Here is a 19,997-nt window from a genome sequence, read left to right as displayed (position 1 = left end):
TTTTGCATAAATTAACACTGCAACTAAAGATGGCACATCCTTGGGGCCAAAACACACATTTGCACACACTTCAGTCAGGGACTTTGTCTTTCATTTTCTTTACTGATTTCTCTGGCTCTGTAACACACACAAGTAGTTCAGACATATTAAATAGTACTTCATTATAAAATTACAGAATTTTCAGCAGCCATTACTCCAGTCTTCAGTGTCACACGATCCTTCAGAAATCAGTCTAACATTCTGATTAGCTTCTCAAGAAACATTTATCATTATCAATGTTTGAAAACAGCTGTGCTGCTTAATTTTTTTATGAAAACCATGATACATTTGTTTCAAGATTATTTGATGAATAGAAAGTTCAAAAGAACAGCATTTATTTGAAGTAGAAATCTTTTGTAACATTATAAATGTCGTTGCTGTCACTTTTGATCAATTTAATACATCCTTCCTGCATTCTCATTTGTACTGCATTTTAGTGCACTAGTGCTGAACAAGCTTTCTGTCTTTGTTAGGAAATGAAAAATAGAGAAATTGTCCAACATAATTTCAACCATAATTTTGAAATTACAGTATTTAAAAGGGCTTGAATTCTGAAAATACCTACTAATATAATAAATCATACTGTTATTGTCTTCCTCTGTTTCATAAAGATATTTGACATATCATGGGACCTGTATCAGCAAAGCAAGCTAGTGAGCTGTGGAGTCAAACATATCAAGGTACTGCCTTTTCTCTTTCTGTATTCATTTATCCTATTCCTATTTTGTTTTTGGCTTCAGATGAGTCTGTAATGAAATACACTTGTAATCTTGGACTTGTGAAAGTCAATGTAAATTGCTGTTTGCACTTCATTGTAGTGAGTTCAGTGGGATATGCATACAAGAATGGAGACAGAATTCACTAAAACATTTGTGAGGAATGGATTTGGAATGGATATCAGTTAACATTAAGCAATAGCCTTCGTTTCAGTGGAAGAGCTAGTTATAACATTTGTTTTTGAGTAATTTGCTTCAGTTAATTGTTTATAATACAACCAGGAACATGTATTAAGAGTAAATGGTCCATTTGATTTCATGTTAGCTTTAATTTCTCAAAAGCTATTCAATATTAAACACATAGTTTGCCTTTTACTGTCACTTAATCAAAGCCCAGTGAGAAATCTTCAGCTACCTTTAAATTGTTGAAGTATAGTGCTGGTCTCCCTCTGTCTTTACTGTGAGATGGTTCAGATGGGTTCAGAGAGTGTTCTAAAGCCACATTGCAGAAGCCCCTTTCCAAAAAATGATCTTGCTGGCTGCCACCTGCATACATGCCTTGTAAGCGGAAGTTCACACATACATCAAACAAAGTCATTTTTTTATAATGCGATTTCCAGCAACACAAACAGTTGTGACCATGAGTTTTGTGGGCAAATGAAAAGTTACACAAATTCGAGTATTAGGGAAAGTATTGGAGGTCACATGATCCTCGTCCTGTGTTACGCTGTAGTCAAGTGTAGGTGAGATAGGGAAGTTAAATAACAAAACTCACAGTGATCACTGACAAAAAGGTCGAATCTATTAAAAAAGTATTTGAAAAAAATTAGGCAGAGATTTGAACCTAGGTCTTGCTCACTAAATGAAAACTTTACTCCCAGACTACTGATTCTTATCATTAAAGGGAGAGTTCACACAAAAATTAAAATTCTGTCAACATTTACTCACTCTCACGTTGTTACGTAACTCACTTTACTTGTAATGTGTTACACCCAACATTGCTTGTAATACTGTTAGTTTGCTAGCTATTTATGTCTAGCCCAATTTTTGGTTTATGAACGCACACTTTGAAGTATTCTTTAAGTAAACTAATAGTTTTTGTACTGCAAGTATACCTGTAAGATTTCTTTAAGGGAATTTAACATCATAATTATAGTTTACAGACTTTCAGTCATCTTCAAAACACAAATGAAGATATTTTTAATATTCTCTCATCATTTTTGTCCATCCGTTGAAAGTCCACACAACCACAATTTTAAGCTTTTATTCACATATAATAAACATTGATCAATGCACATACTTATAACTCATCAATTATGCTAAACAGAAGCTCAAATGTGCTTGCTTGACATATGAGAACAAACCTCACTGGTTCTGCTTGGTTTTCACACTTCAAACTAGCATGATTGAGCTTGCACTTACCATATTTGATGTGCTTAATGTTTGTGTGTTGATTCATATGGATTACTTTTATGATGTCTTCATGAACATCATTGAAGCTTCTTGATACAGTGCATTCTGGGATTGACTTCTACAAGAAACTGACAATAATAATTTAATTAAAGAAAACAGTTAAGTCAAAATCAGAATTGATTAATAAATGATTATATGTATTTTATCTGCTCCATAAATAATTCTAGATAACTTATCTGAATTGTTTAAATGTGTAGAATCCACATAAGCCACAAGGGCATGCAAATTCGGTCCGTTTTTGGCCAGACAGAAACTGCACACAGGCTGAATGTAAATATAAGTCTTTGTAAATCCACTCACTGACAGCAGGTGGCGCTTATGGAAAAGCTGTTTCCTGTAACCTCCGTGGACAAAGCAGTATTGCGATTAAGAACACTTCCTTTAGGTATTACATGGAGCGAAGATGAAAACAAAATGCCATCAAATCTTTTCTGACGACAGTCAGAACCTTCAGAAGTACATTCATATAATTAATTAATTCATATATTCATTTGTATAATTCCCTTGGCACTCTTTTAAAACCTCCCAGCTTTTCCGCCCTGTTTTCACTCAAAACGAAACTACTCTGTGCTGTGCGCACGTGAGACTGTTACTGAAAACTGTGCTTTATGGTGGACAGTATTTATTTATCGTGAGTTGTTCAAATCACGGTAATCTAATACGGTTTTAATGATAATTAAAATATGAAATGGTAATACTAACTGTTGGAAATTTTATCATGATTTATCGTCAAACCGGTAATCGTTACATCCCTACTTTTAAACTAAAGATAGGGGAGAACACTTTTAGTATACATTTTGCCCTGTTTAATAAATCTGGCCCTGTAAGTATGATGTTAAATTCACTTTAAGAAAACTTACAGGTATACTTGCAGTATAAAGCTATTAATCTAGTAGGTTACCTAAAGAATACTTCAAAGTGTGAAGTAATAGAAAATACTTTCATAAACTACAAAAGTATATAGCTAGTAAACTAACAGTATACTTTACAAGTATACTACTAGTACTTTGATTTTAGTATACTTAAATATTCTTGGAAAATATATTTGAACTTAAATTAACTTGAAGTATACTTTTTTGCTAGGCGTGCTGCTCACAGGGGATTTAATTAACAATTTATACTAACAGACTTCGATATTAGCATGTGGGCATCTGGGTCGTGTGGACATCGCACGACCCAGAGAACTCGCTGTGACCTTCGTCGCTTGGTGCGCAAGGTCAGTGACGTTTCTTAGCTCTTTCAGTATTTCCGGATCGTGACCACCCTTGTGCAGGTCCTTCAGTGTTTTGGCCTGATGAAACTGCAGTAACGCCATAGCGTGTAAGGTGGATACAGCTTCTCCACTAGCCGTATAAGCACCGCCGGTCAGACCAGACGAATGCCTACAGGCCCGGGAGGGGAGCTTAGGACACAACTGCATTGCTACCGACCGCTCCACCAGGGGGATCGCTGTATACCCCCCAGCCGCACCCCCGTCGAGGGTGGTGAGGGAGGAGGAACCAGCAGGTCAGTTTCTGGCAGTAAAAGGTGCCGTCCATGACCTGGTGAGCTCCTCAAGCACCTCCGGGAAGAAAGGCACTGGGGCGGGGCACTGAGAACCAGCGCAAGCCACCCTGAGAAACCAATCGTCCAACCTCAAGGGCTCGGGACGCGGTGGAGGTTTCCACTCTGAGCCCTACCCTCTCTGTGGCACGGGAAAGCATAGCCGACATCTCCGGATCCGATTCAGGCATTGCCACCGTCCCGGAGGGCGGCAGCACAGCCGAATCTTCCTCTCCAGAGAGCTCTCCCTCCGATGCAGTGATCGACATCCGGTCATCGGGAGGAGCACCAAAGGATACCGCTGGTACACTCTTTGAAGAGGGCCCAGCGCATTCCTTTGGCGGCTCAACTGGTTGCGAAGTGCTAGAGGAGCGATGGTCCCCCAAGGGTTGGTTCCCTGAGGGGTTTGACACCACTGTAACCCTCAAACCGCCCGTGCTACTACCCGAAGTAGTCCTCGCCTGGCTGCCGTCAGGACGAACACTAGATCGCGGCAGAGGCAACGGAGCTCCGCCCCCCTTGAGGAAACGGAGCCTGGCCCACAGCTCCGAGATGGTCATCTACCCGCAATGGGAACATGACTCATCCGCGAACACCACCTCAGCATGTTTAATGCCCAGACATGCGAGGAAGCAATCGTGATAATCACCTAGCGCCAGGTAACGACCACATCCAGAAACGCACGGGTGAAACGGCATCTTTAAAAAGTTGATCCATCCAACCAACACAAGAAGCTCCCTAGAGCACACTAGACTCGTCACACACGAAGCAGTTTGGTAGGAGCAGAACAATGTTGTTGCTCGGCTCCGAAGCGAAAAGCTGGTATGCGTTGCACCAGCTGCCTTTTTATGCTCACTCTGTGATCACCGGCAGCTGGATGCAGGACGAACACTAGATCGCGGCAGAGGCAACGGAGCTCCGCCCCCCTTGAGGAAACGGAGCCTGGCCCACAGCTCCGAGATGGTCATCTACCCGCAATGGGAACATGACTCATCCGCGAACACCACCTCAGCATGTTTAATGCCCAGACATGCGAGGAAGCAATCGTGATAATCACCTAGCGCCAGGTAACGACCACATCCAGAAACGCACGGGTGAAACGGCATCTTTAAAAAGTTGATCCATCCAACCAACACAAGAAGCTCCCTAGAGCACACTAGACTCGTCACACACGAAGCAGTTTGGTAGGAGCAGAACAATGTTGTTGCTCGGCTCCGAAGCGAAAAGCTGGTATGCGTTGCACCAGCTGCCTTTTTATGCTCACTCTGTGATCACCGGCAGCTGGATGCAATCATTGCATGCCAATGTGCATTGGCTCGTTTAGTTTACACTCGAAGTGGATTGGTCTCTTTAAGCGAGATCCCAATTTCTTCGGTCACCGACGTGACGTCGAGAGTGACTGACTGAAAGGGAACAGTGTGATACTCAAAAAAAAAAGGTACTGTGCAAACCATAGAAATACTGGGTAAAACATTTAAAACTAAACCTAAAACTAAAACAGAATAAATGATGTATTTAGAATCAACATTTCTGTCAATTGCCAAATCTCAAACTGTTCAACAAATGCTGTTTTCGAATGTTTGTTGGAAGCTTGGTTTCAGGAAACACAGTATCATTGATATGTGTTGGTAATAATGATATTTGCAATCATAATTGGCTAACACTGCTTTTAGTAAATGCATCCCTGTTTAAACATTTAATTGAAAAGACTCAAATGAAGGATTCATATTGGAATCGAACATTGCAGGTTCTGATTCTAAATATGGATTTATAAATAAAATATTATTGAGGCACTGCAGAATTTTACACAAGCTGTCACTGGGACAGTACATTTTTAAAGGGGACATTGGATGTAAAATTCACTTTTACATGGTGTTTGCATATAAATGTGTCTTAGCAGTGTGTGGACACAATCACCTTACAATGCTAAAAGTTATCTTTTTTTAATTCCCAAAAAACCTAAACAGTTTCAATTATCAAGCCATTTTGATTTTCTGAGCAATGTGACGCCCTTCATTTTCATTTTCAGTCTTCATTTTCTCCCGACATCAGAGCCACTTAGGACGTATTGGATTAGTTTTGTTTTTGATGGTAATGTGCCACCGAATACACAAAAAACGGAAGAGAAGGGCGGGGTGAGCAGTAGCTCATTATCATTTAAAGAGACATGCACCGAAACGGCTCGCTGCGAACAGAGCTGTTTTTGACAGCTAAAAAGGGTGTTGTTTTACACTACCATTGAGGAATTTTAACCAAAGTATGTTGCAGACATTTGATGAAGATCCTAAAGAATCATACCAACTTGAAAATGTGCATCCGATGTCCCCTTTAAAACGTACTAATATGTACCATTTAGGTATTAACATGTACACTTTAGATACTAATATGACAATAATTCCGACAATAGCCATTGCTCCTGCTTGTATGCGAGTTTTTGACAGATTTCCTTAGGTTTTTGTCCGGACCCTCCATGCTGCACTCAATCCACTCAACTGCATACAGGTCTCATGATGATGCTCAAAACATGCTCCAGTATGTTTTGACTGGAGCAAACTGAGGCAGCCTGCTCGAATCCCACTCACTGCCTCCCACCACACACAACATAATCATAGCTTCACCCACAGGGGCCAACTAAACCACCATATTTGCAACACGGCCATCACAACAGTGGTTTAGAAATCCGATATGTGACAGGAGACACCACACAATTAGATCTAACTAGATTAACGTATAGTGGGCCACCCTGGACTAATTATCCTTTTCCTTCTCGTAGAATGCTAATTATAGCTGTCTTAGTTACTTAAAGGCTGTTTGACTAGTCTAGATGTGCTGGATTCGGGGTGGCTTGCACACACGAGCAGGAGCGGAAAGATGGGGGAGGACGTGCCTCAGGATGAAGGCAGTCTACCTCTAATGGAGTCTTGGCAGATGAATAGCACTGACTCATTTTGATTATATTAAAGCTTTAATAGAGCACAGACCTGCAGAAACACAGGAGCCTGTGATTCACTGGGGCTCTGAATCTCCCTGACGTAATGCAGCCTTGCTGTCTGGAACTGTACCGTCTGCCCCAGTGCAAGTTTGCTAATGGGCCAGCGACTGCTTTTTCATCTTTTCATTCTCTTTCAAACAGCTTTTTGCCAGATGTCCTGGCTTTCCTGAAAAAAATCCTGCTAAATTTTGAGATTAAAAAAAACAACAACAACTGTGATTCTGTGATTACCAGAAATTCATCATAAAACATGCAATAACAAAGCTTTTTGGTATTGGCATTTTAATGTCTATATACTTAATATTTCAGTTAATAACGGTATATATTTTGAAAAGTACACTTTGAAATAATCTTTTTTTTTTTTTTTTTTTTTTGAATGGAAGCCCGTTTCTTCCACAGAGTAAAAAAAGAAACGCGACTTTTTATCTCACAATTCTGACTTTTTTCTCCCAATTTCGAGTTCATATCACGCAGTTCTAAGAAGAAATTCAGAACTACAAGTTTATATCACACAACTCTGAGAAAAAAGTCAGAACTGTGGGACATTAACTTGCAATTCTGACTTTTTTCTCTTTATAGCAAGCAATCTTTTTTTCCCCTCAGAATTTGACTTTATAACTCACAACTGCAAATTTATATCTCACAATTCTGAGAAAAAAAGTCATAATTGTTTGATGTAAACTCGCAATTGCGAAGAAAAGTCATAATTGTTTGATGTAAACTCGCAATTGCGAGAAAAAAGTCATAATTGTGAGATAAAAAGTAATTACCTTGTTACCTAATTACCTTGTTTTCTTTTTTATTCAGTGGTGGAAACGGACTTCCATAGTTGTTTGATATTACATTTAAAGTTAATACATTTCAGATGTAATAAATTGCAACTTTATCATTACAAATGTAGAATTACCAATATATTTAAATACATGACATATAAGTTTCATATAAATTGCATAAAAGTTCATTTTAGTTTATTATAAATTCTAAGAAAATTTTTATTTTGGCAGTATACTTTAACTATATTTCAAAGACAATAGAAGTAATTATAAAATTAAATATAAAGATGTACTTAAGTCCAACTTATGTGGTCCCAAAAAGCACTGTAAAGTTTAGCAGATTGCATTTAATATCAATTTAAACTATCATACATTTGAGATTAACATGCAATTAAGTGCCCGAAAACATTAAATTCACTTAAGTATATTCTATTGTGTATTATAGTGTAATATTTCAATAATAAGCAATCTTTTTAAAAGTATAGTTATTCTTCACAAGGGTTAATAAATGACTATATTCTGTGTAATCATACAGTGTGCTTTATTAGTGTCCTATAGCCAATCTGCCATAGTTAAAATGTCATTTTCACTTCCACATATATAATTTGTCATGGAATATTTGAAAGTGAATGCAAACATGATTAAGATTTAAGACCAACTTTAAAAATTGTGTTTTTTTTGGTTTTTTTTGGTTGCAATATTACATTCAATTTAAAATGACTTTTCCTGTTTTAAGGAAGGAACTCAGTTATATGAGTTTGGACTGAATAAATAATGACATATTTTTCAGTTTTGGGTGAACTATTCACAATGAGTGTGAAGAACCTAAAAGATAGTTGTTTTCAAATATGATCACATTCAGAATAGAGAGTTCAGAAAACTATATCTGACGGCTCAGGTTTTCTTGCAAGAGGCCACTGAGAATGAGGTTGAGGTCATACACAGAGTTGACCCTGCCATTCTCTCAAACAGGAGCGTGTGACCTCATGAAATAGAGATGTCTCTCCCACACACACACACACACACACACACACACAGCTCAATCAGAATCAATGAGACAATTATTATGCGCTGGCTGTGGGAGCTTTCCGGGTTTGTTCTGAACTAAGATCGTGCCTGTGCATTTTAATGATATGTTTAACAAGTGTTAGCATTAGAATGTTTGCGAGCTTGCGGTGTGTTGTCAACGATCGCAGGGAAATTTATCGAGCTTGTGAAGAGAAGTGCACCTTTATGTATGCTGCCGTGCTTTCGCAATATTAAGCTGTCACACAATTTATTCTGTAAGGCCTTTCAATAGGCTATTTGGTACAATAAATTGAGCAGGAAACAGCAATTGTCAGCTATACAAATCTTTACATGATATATTACCATATGGTCACTGAATTCCACAATAAATCAAAGAACCTGATGATTCATGTTTCAAACCTAAATTATGTGCACCAGCAAGTACTACTATATTACGAGACCAAGGGCCAGATTCACTAAACAGGGCAAATTAGCATGAGACCACATTCCCATAAAAGCGCAGATGTGAAAAGTTCTGTTATTGATCTACTGGCAATGCACAAATTAAAGAACACAGATGCAGCCAAATCAGTTCCATAATGACTGATGCAATCTACCAAGAGCAGTGCAAATTAGCATCTATGATAGTCAAGTCAAGCTCAAAATGGGACATACTTTTTGGGCATTAAATAATGTTGCAAATACCGGTAAAGTGACTACCACAAACCTTTGGAAATCATGTTGTATGATAAATTTAAATACTCTTCTCATATAAATTTTGCATTCGAAAGAAAAACTCTGCTAATGTTTCACTGCGTGTTTTTTAGTAAATCCAGACAGTAGTTTTTTTTAAAGGGGTCATAACTGAGAAATTCCCTTGATCTTTTGACATATAAGAGGTCATTGTACTATAAAAACATCTTGTAAATGTCAGAACTCAAAACTTTCTCATTAGTCTAAAAACAGCTTATATTGAAGCCAATCTGACAAAACGACAGGTTGTGTAATGTGCCACTTTATGACGTAATAGTGTGGCTAAACTCCGCCTCCGCAGAAGAAGATCAACGCCTGCTTCTACATCACTGTCTGTTTGGCCCCGCCCACCGATTCATGCATGTAGTAGGTAAATAAGGCAAAATGCAGGTCTAAGCAGAAACCAAACGATAAAGATGCTCCGAAGACAATAATACACTGTGTGGAGCCGTGTCAATAAAAACTTGGTCACTATTGCTTTATCTGTTATTACAGATCGTTTTAAATGTAGTGCGTATTTATGCGTTTTTAACCTAAATCACAGCAGCACTCATCTATGAAGGATGCAGGCTGTTAAACACACACAACTGTTAGCCAATCATAGCAGTGGGCATTTACTCCCGAGTCTACAATCCACCACGACTATTCAAACAGAGCGTTCTGATGAGGGGGGTCAAAACAGGACAGGAATGAGCCTATTACTTCTAAATTAGGATGTTTTTCTATGTAAAAATCTTGATAACATTATAAGTGGACCTCAGAGAACAGTACAAAATAAAAAACAAAGGCAGTTCATGACCCCTTTAATGGCAAAAGAGGGTTTGTGCTGGTGCAGAAAGTTAGTAAGTATGACCCCATTTATGTTTATGAAACTCACACTTTCTAGATTCATGAATGACTCTCTGTCCTCAGTTTTGGAGTCTTTGTGGGAACGCTCTGACCCCTAAGCGTGGCGTGTTTGGGAAGAATGGAGACCTTCAGACTATCCTCTGCCTGGCCTGTGCGAAAGACGAGATCACATATTCAGGTGCCTTGAATGGAGACATCTATGTCTGGAAGGGAATCAGTTTAATCCGGACAGTTCAAGGGGCTCATGGGGTAAGTGAGGGAACGTTTTCCACAGCGTCACCAGAATGACCTCTGTCCTCTGTGCTATAGATAATATAGCTTTTGATACTCTGCGATCTGTGCAAATGATTGCTTTTGCCAATGTAATAATTAATGTCTGTAAAAAAACAACAACCTTGATACGTGTACACCGTCCTAACCAGACGCGCCGCGGCATGCAATAAAAGGTATTTTTTACATGTTTGATTAGTTTGATAGACGTTTTGTCCTAACTAGCCACAACAGCGACAAGCTGCGGCGGATTCTACAGTATTTTAGAAACGGTTTCTATTTTCTGCAACGTCGCGGCTGGAACAACAACATACAAACTAAGACAATAATAATTTTTAATTATGTGCTTTATTCAATGTTAAAAAGTGTCTAATGTGAGTTAGAATAATATTTTGCGTGACATTTATAGCCATACTAAAATCAACAATAGATATTTGAAAATAAATTAAAGCAAGCATGTACGTGAAAACTGTGAATTCCATGCAAACCAACATGTGTATTCCAAACCAAAGATGGTATCAGTCACTCAGTATGTACTTTTAATAATGTTAAACATAGTTCATATTTAAGAATTAGATAATTAATCCATTTCTTCCAGAGAGAGCCCGCCCACACACACTTCTGACTGATTATGATATTTGATGGATTCTGTCGCATCGCATAGCCATGTCGCGTCTGGTGTGGACAGACTAATTTCTTGTCACTGGAATCTTGTTGCGTCTGGTTAGGACAACCGGGACTTGTCACAGCACTTACATAATATTGCTCTTTTGTTGGTTTGATTGCTTCTATTGTCCACATTTGGTTAAAAGAGTCTGCTAAATGACTAAATGTAAATTGTTACATTTCCAAACAACGAGGACGGTTTAATTGTTTTTATAAAACGGATAGTTCCGGTCCTTGATTCAACCACTTTGTTGGAACCACAACTGTTTCTGAGGAACTACATTGTTTGGTGGAAGAATACTGTTTTTATTTATATCGTTACCCTTTATTTGCTCTGTTTTATTTTGTGAAACCTTACTACGTTTATGGAATAACCATTTTATAAAAGCAATAAGCCCCGTGAAGCCGTGGTTTACAGTGAATTTATAACAGCTAAGGGGGTATAACAACACCCCTTAGCTGTTATAAATTCACTGCAAACCACGGCTTCTTGGGGCTTATTGCTTTAATTTATTTCGTGATGTGAACCCTTTAAGATCTGCAAATCCTTTTCAACTTTATTTGACCCTTAGTGCCAGCACTGCAGTGAAAGTTTGAGACTTTCGATTCTCTAATTGCTTTGGTTGTCAGGGTTGTTCAGCCTCTCAGAGCCTGTGTGTGTGTGTGTGTGTGTGTGTGTGTGTGTGTGTATGTGTGTGTGTAGTCTGGTATTTTCAGCATGAATGCATGTGAAGAAGGCTTTGCCACTGGAGGCAGGGATGGCTGCATCCGGTTATGGGACCTGAACTTCAAACCCATCACCGTCATTGACCTCAGGGAAACAGACCAGGGATATAAGGGTGAGTCACAGCCTCTACAAACTCCCAGAATGCATTACTCTACACTGACATGTATTTTGTTTGATCCATTAAGTTGCCACTTATCTTTTGTTGTTAAATGTCAGGATCCCACAATGCAAAAGTCCTTTGTCTCTAACGGAGCTCTATCTCTTTTCTTCTTTTACTTTCTTTTCCTCTGACTCATCAGTAGCTAGAGGTGAAAATTCAAGAGGTGCGTTGTAGTGGTCAGTGTTCTTTATGCAGGCTGTCCGCCCTGTGTTATATCCATAGCTCTTACCCCTGTTTGTCACCGATCCCAGATGTCTATATGTATTATCAAGCACCCAAGCACCCTCTCCATCCTTGACGGTCTACAGTGTACATCCTTCAGTATGTTCCAGGATCATGTCTGTTTACTTCCATAATTCCTTTAATTTGCTTACTAAGTGTTTATGCGATGGATCTGTGCAGGCCTGTCAGTGCGGAGCGTGTGCTGGAGAGGGGATCACATTCTGGTGGGCACGCAGGACAGTGAGATTTTTGAGGTGGTGGTGCACGATCGCACCAAGCCCTTCCTTATCATGCAGGGTCATTGTGAGGGTGAGCTGTGGGCCTTGGCGGTTCATCCTACCAAACCTCTTGCCATGACCGGCAGTGACGATCGCTCTGTTCGGTAAGAGACGAAAATAAACTAATACCACATTTGAATCACTCAGAATTACAAAAGATCTCTTTAATAGCTCAGTTGTTTTTCTAATATAAAAAAATGGGTTAAATGGAGAACAAACTGAGAACCCTTGTGAAAAAGAAGTGCACTTTAAAAAAAGCATACTTTTAAAAACAGCATTCATTACTGAAATAATATAACTTGGAAAAATACACTTAAGTGCAAACTGTTAATTGCAATTAAATGAACATGTAATATAGTTTAAATTGTTAGTAAATGCAGTTAGCTGCATTTTTGACCCACTTAAGTCGGACATAAGTTCATCTCTATTTGTAATCTATTGTCTTTGAAATATGGTTTAAGTGTACTGCCAAATGTACTGATAAGCATTTTCATTCAAATTAATTTTACTTTTAACTTTTTTCATTTCATTTTAACTTTTAATTTGACATTATTACACAGTGCACTTTTTAAAGCATCCTTAAGTGTGTTAAGAAACAGTCATGAAAGAACTCTTAACTACGCTTAAGTGCCTTTTTATTTAATTAATATTTTATTATCTGCAAGTACAGCTTTTTAAAAATATATTTTTAAGAATTGAAGTACACTACAAGTCCACATCCAATGCTCTACAGTTAAGCACTAGGGTTATTAAAATTAGCTAAAAGTAAAACTAAAACCATACATTTTTTTTACAAATTGTTAACTGAAATAAAATATTTTTAAAAATTAAACTCGTTTTATTTTAGCTAGCTGTCAAGGAAATAAAAACGAGTGAAAACTATATAGACAAAAATAAATAGCCCTAATAAAATGTCAAAAAACACACAACAAAACGACTAAAACTTAACTAAAAATTACTACTAACTAAAATTTAAATGAGAATGAAAACTATTAATAAAAACTATAGTAGTATCTTAATCATACTACAATTAGACTGTTAACCGCACTTCATTTTCACAAGGAATTACTTGTGCAGTTTTGTTTCGTCCTGCTAGTTGCACAGAAAATTGACAGTAATTGACATTATACACTTCATGTGTCATGAGCTATAATGAAACCTCTGAGCAATAAGAGTTTTCCTCAGTGAGTGTATTAAGCTCAGATTAGATAAAGACTATTAAGAACATGATCTTTAATGTTCAGTGCTTTAATTTGTGTATCTTTATGGGTCATTACTTCCTCTTTTTCTCTTCGAATTGTAGGATCTGGAGTCTGGTAGATCACGCGCTAATAGCACGCTGCAACATGGAGGAGCCTATACGCTGTGCTGCTGTTAGTACGGATGGTATCCACCTCGCTCTGGGAATGAAAGACGGATCCTTCACAGTGCTGAGAGTCAGGTGAAACACCCAGACAAAACAGAGCAGAACAGGACTGTCTAGAGCAGGAATACTAGAAAAATTTAGCCTACCACAAGCTTATCAAAACTACTTTCACTGCTTATTTAGAGAAACATACAAAATGTGCAGAGCGGGGGGTCGTGAGGACTGGAATTGAGAACCACTGATATAGAGGACCCCTTCACACTGTGTGTCAAGGTTAATAAATACTCAAAAACAATTTGACAATTTTTTGACAGACAGTGTTATTTTAACCCATTTAATCCCAACTTTTGCCCAGACATGAACATATCCAATTAATGTGTCCATTAGTAACCCATAAGCAATAAATATTATAATAATTTTTGGAATTTTTATGGAAAAGTATTTGTGTTTTATGGTCGATCTCGATTGTGTCCGGTGGGATAATGTGTATACTGAATTAACATGTTGCAGTCATCAAAATTCTTATATATCTCAGCCCAGCAATTTAAAACTCTGTTTCATCACATTCTAGGGTTACTATTGTGCATAAAAACCCGTATACAACACTAATAGGAATACTGAGATAAAATAAAAATTTTTTTTTACTTTATTGTAAGGTATATCATAGAATTGTTGTATTAGTGAAACCAGTATTAAAACGTCAATACTGTAACTTTTTTGTAACATTAGAATTTTTTATTTAGTGCAGTATTCACTGTCAAGTCAAGTCAAGTCACCTTTATTTATATAGCGCTTTTAACAATACAGATTGTGACAAAGCAACTGAACAGCATTAATTAGGAAAATAGTGTCAATAATGCAAAATGTCAATAGTAAACACTCATTTTTCAGTTAAAGACAGTTCATCATTGAATTCAGTGATGTCAACATCCAGCTTAGTTCAGTTTAAATAATATCTTTGCAATCATGTCAACGATAACGCTGGAAATGAAGTGTCCCCAACTAAGCAAGCCAGAGGCGACAGCGGCAAGGAACCAAAACTCCATCGGTGACAGAATGGAGAAAAAACCTTGGGAGAAACCAGGCTCAGTCGGGGGGCCAGTTCTCCTCTGACCAGACGAACCAGCAGTACAGAAAAATCAATATAAGACGTAATAAAACAGACGATGAATAATATGAACAGCAATTATTATATGATGCAATCAAACTTATAGCAAAAGGTGGTAGTTCTGTATGTTGTTTCAGGGTTGGCATCATCTGAGGTCCTCTGAGGAGTTGAATCATCTCTTCTCAGGTGTTCTGGATCCAGACTGAAGCTTGTGTAAATCCTAGTTACCACGGGATGTTAATCCCGTGGCAAAAGACCAAAAAACAAATACAAACATAATTAGCGTAGCTGCTGTTCCAACCAAGCAAAAATGATTTGTTTAACCCAAACTACCAAACTAAAATGTGCATTTGATTAGATATAACTGCAGTAAAAGATTATGACTGCAGTAAAAGATTATGAGATGCATTATTTGAATGCTTGGCCAAAGAGATGTGTCTTTAATCTAGATTTAAACAGAGAGAGTGTGTCTGAACCCCGAACGTTATCAGGAAGGCTATTCCAGAGTTTGGGAGCCAAATGCGAAAAAGCTCTACCTCCTTTAGTGGACTTTGATATCCTAGGTACTACCAAAAGTCCAGAATTTTGCGACCTTAGGGAGCGTGATGAATTGTAGCGTGGTAGAAGACTAGTTAGGTACGCAGGAGCTAACCCATTAAGGGCCTTATAGGCAAGTAATAATATTTTGTAACTGATACGGAACTTAACAGGTAGCCAGTGCAGAGACTGTAAAATTGGGGTAATATGATCATATTTTCTTGACCTGGTAAGGACTCTAGCCGCTGCATTTTGGACTACCTGTAGCTTGTTTATTGAAGATGCAGGACAACCACCTAGAAGTGCATTACAATAGTCCAGTCTAGAGGTCATGAATGCATGAACTAGCTTTTCTGCATCAGAAACAGGTATCATGTTTCGTAACTTGGCAATGTTTCTAAGATGGAAGAATGCCGTTTTTGTAACATGGGAAATATGATTTTCAAAAGACAAGTTGCTATCTAATATAACACCCAGATTTTTGACTGTAGAGGAAGTAACCGTACATCCGTCTAGTTGCAAATTGTAATCCACAAGATTCGGCGTACTGTCTTTTGGTCCAATAAGTAATATCTCTGTCTTATCCGAATTTAATAGGAGAAAATTATTGGTCATCCATTCTTTTACATTTTTAACACACTCCGTTAGCTTAGATAATTTAGAAGTTTCATCTGGTCTTGTTGAGATATATAGTTGAGTATCATCGGCATAACAGTGGAAACTAATCCCGTATTTCCTAATAATATTACCAAGTGGCAACATGTATATCGAAAATAGCAGAGGACCTAGGACAGATCCTTGTGGCACTCCATATTTTACTGGTGATAATTGAGATGACTCCCCATTTAAATGAACAAGGTGGTAGCGATCGGACAGATAGGATCTAAACCATCTTAAAGCCTGCCCTTGAATACCTGTATAGTTTTGTAATCGATCTATCAGTATGTCATGATCTATAGTATCGAATGCAGCACTAAGATCAAGTAAAACTAGCAATGAGACACAGCCTTGGTCTGACGCAAGAAGCAAGTCATTTGTAATTTTAACAAGTGCAGTTTCTGTGCTATGGTGGGGCCTGAAACCTGACTGAAATTCTTCATAGAGATAATTTTTTTGCAGGAAGGAGCACAATTGAGCAGACACAACTTTTTCAAAAATTTTAGACATAAAAGGAAGATTTGAGATGGGTCTGTAATTAGCCAGTTCACTAGGATCTAGTTGTGGTTTCTTAATAAGAGGCTTAATAACCGCCAGCTTGAATGGTTTTGGGACGTGACCTAAAGACAACGACGAGTTAATAATATTGAGAAGCGGTTCTTCTGCTACAGGTAACAACTCTTTCAGTAATTTAGTGGGTACAGGATCTAACAGGCATGTTGTTGGTTTAGATGCAGTAATAAGTTTATTTAGCTCTTCCTGTCCTATAGCTGTAAAGCACTGCAGTTTATCTTTTGGTGCGATGAATGAAGCTAAAGTATTATACGCTGTAGAATCTACATTTGTTATTGTATTTCTGATGTTATCTATTTTATCAGTGAAGAAATTCATAAAGTCATTACTATTAAACTGTGAGGGAATATTTAGATCGGGTGGCGTCTGGTTATTTGTTAATCTAGCCACTGTGCTAAATAAAAACCTAGGATTGTTTTGGTTATTTTCTATGAGTTTGTGGATATGCTCGGCCCTGGCAGCTTTTAGAGCCTGTCTATAGCTGGACATACTGTTTTTCCACGCAATTATAAAATCTTCCAAGTTAGTTTTTCTCCATTTGCGCTCAAGACTACGAGTTTTTTTCTTGAGAGAATGGGTATTACTGTTGTACCATGGCGCAGTACGTTTTTCTCTAACCTTTTTCAATTTGATGGGGGCAACAGCTTCTAATGTATTAGAGAAGATAGTGCCCATGTTGCTAGTCATTTCGTCTAGTTCATGTGTACTTATGGGTACACAGAGCAGTTGAGATAAATCAGGCAGGTTATTTGTGAATCTGTCTCTGGTGGCTGGAACAATAGTTCTGCCCGGACGATAACGCAGAGCCATATAGTTAATATCAGTAATACGCAGCATGCACGATACAAGGAAATGGTCAGTAACATCATCACTTTGAGGTACGATATCTATATCAGTAAGATCAATTCCATGCGATATAATTAAATCTAGCGTATGATTAAAACGATGAGTGGGCGATTGTGTCCGGTGGGATAATGTGTATACTGAATTAACATGTTGCAGTCATCAAAATTCTTATATATCTCAGCCCAGCAATTTAAAACTCTGTTTCATCACATTCTAGGGTTACTATTGTGCATAAAAACCCGTATACAACACTAATAGGAATACTGAGATAAAATAAAAAAATTTTTTTACTTTATTGTAAGGTATATCATAGAATTGTTGTATTAGTGAAACCAGTATTAAAACGTCAATACTGTAACTTTTTTGTAACATTAGAATTTTTTATTTAGTGCAGTATTCACTGTCACTCTGCACTTTCTAAAAGTGACCCCTGAGCTGTGCAGTTTGAGTATCCCTGGTCTAAAGCAACCTAAAATAAGTCAAATATGCAAATCTGTTAGACCTGTACTCATTTTGCAGGGATATGACTGAGGTGGTCCACATTAAGGACCGTAAAGAGGCCATCCATGAACTGAAGTATTCTCCTGACGGAGCGCACCTAGCTGTGGGCTCTAACGATAACTCGGTGGACATCTACGGCGTTGTGCAGCGCTATAAGAAGGCGGGCGAATGCGTGGGCTCCAGCAGCTTCATCACACACATGGATTGGTCCACTGACAGCAAGTATCTACAGACCAATGACGGCAATGGTCGGCGGCTCTTCTACAGGATGCCCAGTAAGAGCTCTGTACTCTCTTTGAAGCAGGTTTTCCTAGTATTTATGGATAATATAATTCCGACTGATTGTGGTTTTGCTTGTGTTTAGGTGGCAAGGAAGTGACCAACAGAGAAGAACTGAAGCTTGTCCAGTGGTCTTCATGGACTTGTGTCCTCGGGTCGGAGGTGAACGGGATCTGGCCTAAATACTCTGATATCAATGACATCAACTCTGTAGAAGCCAACTTCAATAGTCAAGTTTTAGTTACAGCAGACGATTATGGATTAGTTAAATTGTTTCGGTACCCATGTGTAAGAAAAGGTGGGTTCACTTTTATTCTTGGTCTCGTTTTTGTTAATGACATTCTATATTCTATTCTATTTATTGTATCCATTCTATTTATGCTTACTCGGTTTGTCTTTTTTCCATCTTTAGGTGCTAAGTTTAAAAAGTATTTAGGACACTCAGCACACATAACCAATGTCAGATGGTCACATGATTATCAATGGGTGATTACTATTGGTGGAGCCGACCACTCAGTGTTCCAGTGGAAGTTTGTCCCTGAAAGGAAGTCAAAAGAAACTCTTCATTTAGCTCCTCAAGGTATGAACCACATTCTTAAGGCCTTTCCACACTGAGCACGATGCGAAAAAGCGAGGCGAATTGCCGACGAACGGTGCTTTCACACCGAACGCGAAATGATTGTTCGCCTTCTGCTAATTCACGCCTGCACGCTAGGTGGCGCCAACCAACAATGCATTTTTCCTCAGATATGTATCTCGTAAATGATTTAACATCATCCGCTGCTCAATATACAGCATTACATTTAGATAAACAAGGTTCTACACCAGAAACAAACTATCTATAATGCTTACAAGAATAGGCTGCATCCTAAAATATAATTAGAAGTACAATTAGCATCAAGCTACACTTGAAAATGTATGTAATTATTAATGTATTTTCTTACCCACTTTAAACCATCATCGAGTGCTTGTAATAACTTCCAAATGTGATCCATAGTTGATTTTGATTAATAAGCAGACACATGCACTCTTTGTATGTTCAATAACGCTACACTGCTAATATTGGTCATAAACATCCATTATTGCTATAAAAATACCATGAGCTGCATACAAAACACGTACAGAAAATATATCTTCATAGTCATATGTCTATTTGCTTTAATATTTCATGTGTAGAAAAAGAGTGAACGTGCTCTGACTCATAACACTCGTGCACGTGGAAGAAAACGGACAGTGCTCTACAGATCACATAATTCAGAGGATAGTTAATAGAAATGTTATTCTGTATAAAGAACATGTGAGAATAGATCTGTTCTCAAATACCAACGATATCAAGAACTCATTATCCACTCTCTTCTCTTATCCGGGATACTCTTCTTCTGTGTTTGTTTACACTGTAACAGAGCCAGAATATATAAACTTGCACTTAAGTATGTAATTTCTGTTATTAGTACTCTTTTTAAAAGTATGCTGAGGTTAAGTATGCTAAGAAAAAGTAGAAAACTGCAGTTACGCTGTTTAAAGGGTATTTTTTGAAAATATATGTTAAAGGGGTCCTATTATGCTCTTTTATAAAATCTTGTTTTGGGGGTGTACTAGAACATGCTCTCATGCTTGGTTCGAAAAACGCATTATTTTTCACATAATTTACATTATTACAAC

General features: G+C 37.9%; 1 protein-coding gene across 1 annotated transcript in view; it reads left to right on the top strand.

Annotated features, from left to right (window-relative positions):
- LOC107561663 (echinoderm microtubule-associated protein-like 5) overlaps positions 1-19,997 on the top strand; it is a 124,969-nt gene that overhangs the window by 32,367 nt on the left and 72,605 nt on the right. The window contains exons 3-11 of the mRNA XM_016246135.1: positions 651-719; positions 10,209-10,394; positions 11,785-11,920; positions 12,108-12,131; positions 12,371-12,572; positions 13,772-13,909; positions 18,075-18,331; positions 18,421-18,633; positions 18,748-18,915. Of these exons, the coding sequence (XP_016101621.1) occupies positions 651-719; positions 10,209-10,394; positions 11,785-11,920; positions 12,108-12,131; positions 12,371-12,572; positions 13,772-13,909; positions 18,075-18,331; positions 18,421-18,633; positions 18,748-18,915 (1,393 nt within the window). The remainder of the gene's footprint in view (positions 1-650; positions 720-10,208; positions 10,395-11,784; positions 11,921-12,107; positions 12,132-12,370; positions 12,573-13,771; positions 13,910-18,074; positions 18,332-18,420; positions 18,634-18,747; positions 18,916-19,997) is intronic.

The sequence above is a fragment of the Sinocyclocheilus grahami genome, unplaced genomic scaffold (assembly GCF_001515645.1).
Source record: "Sinocyclocheilus grahami isolate Dianchi unplaced genomic scaffold, SAMN03320097.WGS_v1.1 scaffold787.1, whole genome shotgun sequence".
NCBI classification, from domain to species: Eukaryota; Metazoa; Chordata; class Actinopteri; order Cypriniformes; family Cyprinidae; genus Sinocyclocheilus; species Sinocyclocheilus grahami.
The sequence above is the reverse complement of the archived record's forward strand: the minus strand, read 5'-3'. Positions and strand labels throughout refer to the sequence as shown.